Raw genomic sequence first — 9,164 nt, forward strand, 5'->3', positions numbered from 1 at the left:
TCTATATATGCATCATTTAACCATCTACATAGGTACATTAAAAAAATTAGCATATGCATAATCAAAGATTTGTCTATGTATTTCCTAAAATCATCATAAGCATACTCTAAAAATTGATATATGCATAATTCTAAAATCAATATATATAATTTAAAAATTACCATATGCCTAACCTAACAATTTATACTTGCATAATAAAAAAATTAACATAGGCATTAAATTTCTAAGCACATATTTTAGAATCCCATAATTTCTATGAGAATAATGTACATTCCATACCTTGTAGCATTAGAAAAATAGGAAATCAATAAGAATCCCTCCAAAGAAACTCTGAGATAATATAGCTTCATTAATCCGAATAGAGTGAGCTCCATAATAACTCCTCAAAAAATTGAAAAATAAAGGAAGAATGTGAGGGTACTCCTTCAAACCGGTTAAGAGAGAGTGAGTGATCTTATTCTCTCACAATCAAAAGTAAGGGGTGCGTGTGACTCAGTTCCTCCAAGGAATTGGGCAATACCTCTTTTCTTTAAAATCGTGATGAAAAAGTAAGAGAATGAGGTCTTCAAATTCATAGGATTGAGAGGAGAGGTAGAGAGTCCTCCTCTAACAAGAAACTAGGTAAGGGAGGGAGCTTGAGAGAGTAAAGAGAGAGATGAGGGCTAGCTCCAACCCTTCTTCAAACATCGAGTTGGGTGAGGGAGTGCCTTGAGAGCCCCTTCACACCACAAGTGAAAACCCAAAAATAAGAGAGGGAGATAGACCCCTTCGATTTCTTGAATGAGGATGAGTGTGTGATAGAGAGAGATGAAATAGTGTGAGATGGAGGGTTATTAATAGACACAAGTTAGGGTTTTCAAAAACCAAAAGAAGCATAGAGAGAAGGGAAGTTGACCAAGGGGGAGGAAGGTAGTAGAGGGATTAAATCTAATTAGATTTCACCAAGAAGGGTAAATTAAACCTAATTAGCAAAGACATGTCAATTAAATATAACAAACAAACAAATGCTAATTAAATAAAATTGATAAATAAGTGTCAATTAAACATAATCACCAATTAAATGCCAAGTAATTCATAATTATTTAGAAAATATAAACTAAAAATATAATCCACACTTAAATATCAGTTTAATATAATATAATAATTGTCACTTCATTCATAAAGTTTTATTTATTTATTTCATAATTATGCAAAATTTATAGATATTACATCCTTCCCACGTTAAAACAATTTCGTCCTCGAAATTTCGATACATGTATTACTCAAACAAACTGTGGTACTTTTCTTTCATATTGGCCTCTAGTTTTCATGTACATTTCTTAATTCTATAGTGTTGTCAATATACTTTAACCAAAGGAATGATCTTTGATCTTTACACTTGCTTTCTATGATCTATAATCATGTAAAGAATCATAAATATACTTTCACAACATCGATATGTGAAAGATGTTTTAAATCTGAACATACTATAGCGGCAGTGCCACATGATACACCACTTCGTTAATCTGTTCTAGGATTTTGAAGAGTTTAACAAATCTAGGACTCAATTTCACTTTCTTTCGGAATTGAAACACACTCTTGGTATGAGACACTTTCATAAAGATGAATTTTCCAACAACAAAAGTGAGTTTCCTTCGTCCTTGATCGGTATACCTCTTCTACGAACTTTGGGCATTACGCGGCCTTTCACGAATCATCTATACTTGTTGAGTGTAATGTTGCACTACCATTGGTGAATTCACGGTTCGTTCACCAACCTCATTTCAGTGTACAGATGATCGATAGGTTCTTTCGTACAAAGCTTCATATAAAATCATTCTGATACTAGCATGATAGTTATTGTTATAAGCGAACTCAGCCATTACAATATGTACGTCCTAATTGCCTTTTTAATTAAGCATATAGACTTGTAGCATATCTTTGAGAGTTTGTATGGTTTTCTCTGATTAATCATTAATTTGAAAATGAAAAGCGGTACTGAATTTCAATTTAGTACATAATGTTTGAGGTAGTTGACCCCAAAACCGTGAGGTGAATCGAGGATCACAATCAAATATGATCGAGATAGAGACTCCATATAATCACACTATCTCTCTGATATATAATGCTGCTAAACTCTTAAGAGATTGACTGATCCGCATGGGTAGAAAATATGCAAACTTGGTGAGCATGTCAACGATTACCCAAATAGCATCGTGTTGCTTGCAGGTCCGAGATAAACCCACTATGAAGTTCATGGTAATGTCTTCTATTTTCTAATGTGAAATTTCAATCATTTGTATTATTTTGCCTGATCTTTGGTGTTCAATATTGATTTACTGACAAGTTAAGAATCTAGAGATAATTTTTGCAACTTCTCGCTTTATACCATTCCACTAATACCTTATTTATAAGTCTTTGAACATTTTCGTACTTCCTGAGTAAATGGTATACTTGGTCTTATGAAACTCTTAAAATAATTTTTTCTTCAACTTAGGGACATTTGATATCCAAAGTTGTTCTTTCATCTAGACACTCTCATCATCTTTAAGTTGAAAAATGACATTTCCTTATTGAATGAGTGCCTTTAATTTCTTATATCAGGGATCCTTTTAGTGTTTCTCAATTATTCTGGTAAGGATCTTGGGTTGAACGGTCAAACTAGATATATTGATGACATCGTGATTATTTTTGAAGGGTTTTTAATCTATAAAATCATGCAATAGCTTTCATCCTTTTGTAACTAGGTTAACCAAATTAAGTCGTACTAGTCTTACGACTAAAAACATTCACTATGGCATTTTTTTTCTCGAATGGTAAAAAGTAATAAATTTTATAGTCTTTAATAAATTTTAACTATCTTCTTTACCACATATTCAGCTCTTTATGAGAAAATAGATATTTGAAGCTTTTATGATCAGTCAATACCTAAAAATGCTCGCCTACAAGAAAGATATAAGTGCGGATAATTGCAAGTAAGAGTCGAATAATTTTTTAGTTGCACGATGAATAGGCAATCACTTTGTGGTGTTAATATACAACATAGGCCAGTTTCAATATACACCGTAACACATCTTGACCTAATAACAAGGTCAAAATAAGAACAGTTGTGAGCCTCTTTTTCAATATCTGAAACTTTTTTTTTTTTACATTTGTCTCACCACTCAACTTTGTTCATTTTCTTTAGAAACTTATCGTTTAGGCAATTCGAAAAAAATATTGAATGATCCTTCGGTAATAACACGTTAAACCAAAAAAACTTTTGTCATATTCTTTAGTTGCTTTCCCTTTTTTTAATATTGACAAAGATTTTTTATTTTTAATTTATTTTGAATCCGAAACGTTGACTGTCACAATCATGACACAAGGGTTCAACAGTTAGGTTTTAGTTTTCTTTTTTTAATCTCTTACCTCTCGTCGCGTGCCACTCTCTAAAGATCACACGCGTTAAGTTCGCTGGCCCGATCATGGACCATGTAACCAGTCTCTTGATGCGACAAGGACATTGATGAAAGATTTCTCTCTCTCTCTCTCTCTCTCTCTCCCCCTCCGCTTAGACATGGAGCATTTTTTCTGTGAGAACTTGGTTAGAACTGAGATGGGTCATGATGGAACTTGGTGAAAAAGGGAAGAAAGAAAAAAAACGACCATTCGTGTCATTTCTGTTTAGGTAAAGCCCCCTCTCTCGCCCAATTTTATCAGAATAAAAACACCACCACGCCCACCTCTCTCTTTCTCTCTCTATTGTCCACTCTCAAGTTATCAGAATAAAAAAAAAAGACTTTCAGGACCCCACTTTCAAGTTCATGCCCTCATTTCTCTCTCTAGGATTAGGATTCCGACCTTCCTTCCTGCCGGTAAACCGTTTTCCGGTAGGATGTGCCGTCCGAAACCGAAAGACGCACTAACCCCTCACCCTGCGAGGCCCAAGCCACCAGCCACACCGAGAACCGCGCCGCCTAAACCACCGGCCTCGATGAGCAAGAGCACCGAGCCCAGCCTCAACTCGAGCGACGCGTCCCGGCGCTCCACCACCAGCACCTCCTCCGCCGGCACGTTCCGGGCAGTCCTTCCTGAGAAGCCCGTCATCTACTCATTCGCCGAACTCAACCGGGCCACCCGCAACTTCCTCTCCCCGAGAATCGGCAGCTCCTCGTCTTGGAAATGCACCCTCAGAGACAAGCCCGTCGTCCTCACCCGCCGCGTGGCTTCTTCCCCTTCCTCCGTCATTGATTTCCCCTCACGCCTCGCCGATATCTGCAGCGTGCACCACGCTGGTGTGGTCAAACTCCTCGGTGGGTGCGCCAACGGGGGCCACGTCTACCTAGCTCACGACTTCCAACCCGGGTCCAACCTCGCCGACCTGCTCCGACCCGATCACAACCCCAGCTACACCCCGCTCTCAACGTGGCTCTCCCGGGTCCGGGTCGCGGTCGACGTCGCCAAGGCGCTCGAGTACGTCCACCACGACGTCCCGATCCACTACGTCCACAAGCACCTCAAGTCCACCAGCATCCTCGTCACGGACCCGGACCTCCGGGCCAAGATATCGCATTTCGGGTCCACCATTCTCACGGGAGAGAGCCCGATGCGGATCGAGTCGCCGATCCACTCCGAGATAGTCCAGGAGAGCTCCTCCCAGCCGGTCACCGGGGTGCTCCGGCGATCGGGCTCGAAAAAGATCAGTGGGATCCAGGGTTACATGGCTCCGGAGTACGTATCGGATGGGACCCTGACCCAGAAGTCGGACGTGTTCTCGTTCGGGGTTGTGCTCTTGGAGATTCTGACCGGGTCGGAGCCGGTGAGATTCCGGGTGGAACGGGAAACCAAGGTTGTCAATAAGATCTCCTTGGTTGAGGAAGTGAGATCCGTTCTGTCCGATCCGGATGCATTGCGGACCTGGATCGATCCGAGATTGAGGGATTCGTATCCGGTAGAATCAGCGGAGAAGTTGGTGGAGGTGGCCAACGCATGCGTCGATTCGGACCCCACAAGGAGGCCGGATATGAGGTGGGTTTCGGGTCAACTGTCTAGGGTCTGGCTCAAGTCCAAGAAATGGGGCGAGAGTATCCAGGGTAGTAAGGGATTGACTGTTTCTTTTGAAGGTCGGTAACTAGTATGCATCTCATCGGGGTGATTTAAATAATGATAATGTTTGATTATTTTTTTTTGAGGAAAATGTTTGATTATTGATGTACGGTATAATTTATCGATTGATATGCAAGCATCTGATTTTAGTATCAACAAATACAGTTATTAAAGTCATACAACTATAGAAATTTGGTATGCTTTAACAACCTCTCTCTCTCTCTCTTTTCTAAATTCTAAGATAAGCCTCAATCCATATCTACCAAAGATTCTTTCCTTTCAACTTTTTCTTTAATAACAAAAATACTCTTGTTCATAAAGCTGGTGTATCTTTTTAAAGGCAAGCTAGGGTTAGGCAGACCCTACAACTAGCTTTTGGTAAATGAACAGAGCAACTCGTCTCTACGCTCGATTTGGCTCGTCATGAACTCGTTCGTGATCGATTCATATAGTTGGCGAGCTGAGCCACGAGCAGTTCGCTTAGCTTAAATTAACAAGTCGAGCCCAAACACAATTACGTGTTCAGCTAGGCTTGGCTCAAGAGTGGTTGCATAGATAAAATATATATTTTTATGGATAATATGTATTTTGTATAATATATAAAAAATAATGCATAAAATATCTATAAAAAGAAGGATGAATGAAAAATATATACATACTATTAAGTGTAATTTATAAAAAAGTTATATATATATTTTCAAGTATAATATAAAGCTCCAAGGGGGGTTGTCCTAGTGGGGTGGGGCCTTGGCTGCTAGACTGGCAGTCAAGATTCGATTCTCATGGGTAGGCCCCAGAGGCAGGGGTCCTAACCTCTAAGTTTTACGGCAGTCTCAGCTAGACTAGGTCTTTGTGCCGGGTGTAGTTTTTTTAGTTATAAATTCAAAAAAGTATTATATATATATATATATATATATATATATATATATATATATATATATATATATATATAACATAGAGCAGCTAGCGAGTATAGGGCTGGTAAAGGAGCCGAACGATCCGACCAGAGCACATTCGAGCTCCCCTTGGTTAATAAAACTGGTGTTATGACGCATGTAAACTTGATTTTTAGGTTATGTAAGTCAACCTCTTTGAGTAGAGACAAATTGAGACGTAGGATGTTCCACTTTCTTTCTTCCGACCAACGTTGTTAAAATTCATTTCTTAAAACAAACGAAACAACCGAATTGATCAACTCTTTATAAATGAATAGCACGTGTTATTAAAAAAATATCAGAAAAAAATTTCACCACCTTAAAAGATATTAAAAAAATGAATTGAATTGCCCCTTTTGAATTGTCTTTGGCCGGATTCGATCTGAATCACCGATTCAGGCCATTTCCGACAGATTTTAACGACATTGCTTCGAACCCAGTGATCCTCAACTAGAGCTGGGTGGCTCAATGAGCCAAGCCGAACCAGCCCGCCATGGGCCAGGCTTGGGCCAAGATTTTATGCTGGGGCCAACTCACAGGCTACCAGCCCAATGCACCTGAGTTATTTATTAATATAAAATTCTTAAAAAATAACTATTGCATAGTAACTTGGTAACTATTACTAATAAATAGTTGCATTAATTTTATAAAAATTAGAAAGATAATTAGTTTTTTTGATTTTTTTTTTGACAAAAAAAAAACATAATTAATTGGGTACATGAGAAGTTGAAAACTTGTTAATTATTACTATTTAAAAATGAATTTGGGTCGAGTTTGTTTCATGATGTGCTCTTCAAACCCGAGCCTGTTAATAACCAGGCCAAAATCCTGCCCGTTAGTAAACGAGCTGAGCCATCCCTGGGCCGAGCTCACTTAAAGCCCTAAGGGCTGAGCTCTGAACGGGTCAAGGCCAATGACATTAGCATAGATTTGAGCATATGAGATGTTGTAACAAGCACAATTGCTACCTAACGGTGAAAAAAGATATCCGGCTCCGACCCAAATTAGACCTCAAATAGTTGCTCAGATGGCATGGGGCTTGAGGATATGTAGCTTTCCCCTTTCCCCAAGTTCGAATCCTCTCGTGTAGGAACCCCTTCCGCAAGGCTCCAAGAGCCGATGGGGGCACTTCAATAATTCATGAAAAGAGAAGATTCGGTGTTTTGTTTGGTCGTAGATAGGAAGAAATACACAGATAGGACCCACAAAAGACTGACCCCAATGTCTTAGTTAATTTCAAGTAGTTTGGCACAAAATTTTGGTTTTTTCTTACAATAATTGTCATCTTGTTTTCTTTGTCTTTGGCAGCTTGGGTTAGTGCACGTCACTTTGTGATGGGAGGTTGCAAGTTGGAATCCCAATCCCCCTGTTAAGTAGGAGTTCGGGGGGCAGCGCCTCCAAATTTTTTTTTAAAGAATCAAAATAACAATAAAATTTGCATTCACATTAAACAAATAAATATTCCAAATATTTATATTATATTAAATAAAAATATATAAAATATTTATATAAACTACCTAAACAACCTGAACCTTTTCTAAACAAATGGGGGAGCTCGGGCCTTAAAAATGAGCTCCTAAATTTTTTTTGGGCTTAGGGCCCTGAGGCCCAAGCCTCATTGGCCTCTTTACAGGTCGGGCTCTGGTTGTATTACTGTTAGGGGTCTGCCTAGACAAAACTTTTTCAGTTGAAAAAAAAAGTTCTCTTAAGGTCGCGAGACCTTTAGGGATGACAATGGATTTGGGGGGAGGGGAGCTTAAGCCCATCCCCGCATGGGTTTTGATTTTAACCTTCATCCCTGCCTCCATATTTGTTTCATGTCATTTATCCCCAGTTCAAACAAAACGAGGCGGGGCAGGTCCCGTTTTACCAGGTCCACTGCCATCCTTAGAGACCTTCACTGGTACCCTCAGAATTCCCTTTTTTTTATCTACTTATTTGCCAACACTGCTACTTCATGAGGTTTCTACTTGGTGCTTTTAGGTTTGCAAAGTTTGGGTGTGACTCACTTTCCTTGCATTTTATCCCATGTTTTCACGCCAACAGTCAAGAAGTTGAAAAACTAATAATGTACAAAAAAAAGGAGCAGCTTTCAACATCAGCAACATGGAAGGACTAATGCAAAATGGGGAAGCCATTGTCAATGCCTCAGATTAGCTTAGGACCACTAGAATATGAGAACTGAAAAATACGAGAACCTGAGTATGAACTAGGGCATTTTTTCTTTTTCTTTTTCTTTTGCAACTCTGACTATGCAGATGTGTTCAACGTGGTCCCCATTTGTTAGGAATCAACTGTTGATCATGTTTTTTCCACAAAAAAAAAAAAATTTGAATTCATGAATATTTATGAATTTTTTTGGCCATCGATTTTCAAGCTTTAAAAAATTCTGCTTATGCATGGATGATTTGCGAGTTAGACCCTTTTAAACCAAGTATGAAGTTCACATCCTTACAGTCAGACTTAAGAAAACAAAAAACAAAAAAACCACAAAAATCTTTGTTTACACTTTAATATATAAGGTGCTTCTATGGTGACACTGTACCACCAACTTAAGATGGTACACACTTAATTTACATAGATGCTCCAAACACAAAATCTAACCTTTGGATGATAACTAACATGTTTTATTTACTACTTTCATGTGTTAAAAGTTGACTCAAATAGGAGGTTTTAGATCATTTAACTAAACAACTCTTATTTTCATGAAGTGTGAGTTGTTGATTTTTTAAGCATTTCAAAAAAAAATCTGATGGTGTATTAAACATGATAAAAACTTCTAACATATTAAAATAAACCATGCTAAGCATATCTCTAAAGTTAGATTTACCATTTGGTGGCCAGATCTATACAAACAAGAGTGTGTGCCAGGTATCATAACAAAAAACCATCTCTCTCTCTCGCGCGCATATACATATGTATATTTGATTTATAGGGTTATATTTAATGCTATTGAAGGCACAAAACTATTGAGCTGAAAATCACACATTCAAGCTTTAATGAATCAATCTAACCACATAGATGTGTTTAGCGTTTGTTTGTTAAAGATCAAACATTGGATTATGTTATTTTGATTTAATAATATAAAATTTTAAGTCATGAGTTTTTAGTAAATTATGGGCTGTCAATTTTTTAATCCCTTAAAAAACCTGCTTCAATGTT

General features: G+C 38.2%; 1 protein-coding gene across 1 annotated transcript; it reads left to right on the forward strand.

The window, feature by feature from the left end:
- The first annotated feature begins 3,955 nt into the window (after nucleotides 1–3,955).
- LOC149830239 (lysM domain receptor-like kinase 3) lies at nucleotides 3,956–5,092 on the forward strand. The gene has a single exon (XM_090015411.1). The coding sequence runs from the start codon at nucleotides 3,956–3,958 to the stop codon at nucleotides 5,090–5,092; it is 1,137 nt and encodes a 378-aa protein (XP_089871537.1).
- The last annotated feature ends 4,072 nt before the right edge of the window (nucleotides 5,093–9,164 follow it).

Source organism: Nuphar pumila, chromosome 8 (assembly GCF_984573655.1).
Source record: "Nuphar pumila chromosome 8, dmNupPumi1.hap1.1, whole genome shotgun sequence".
NCBI lineage: Eukaryota > Viridiplantae > Streptophyta > Magnoliopsida > Nymphaeales > Nymphaeaceae > Nuphar > Nuphar pumila.

Bases quoted from the DNA above. Each gene is read 5' to 3' on its own strand.
- LOC149830239 (XM_090015411.1), top strand. From the start codon at position 3,956: ATGAGCAAGAGCACCGAGCCCAGCCTCAACTCGAGCGACGCGTCCCGG.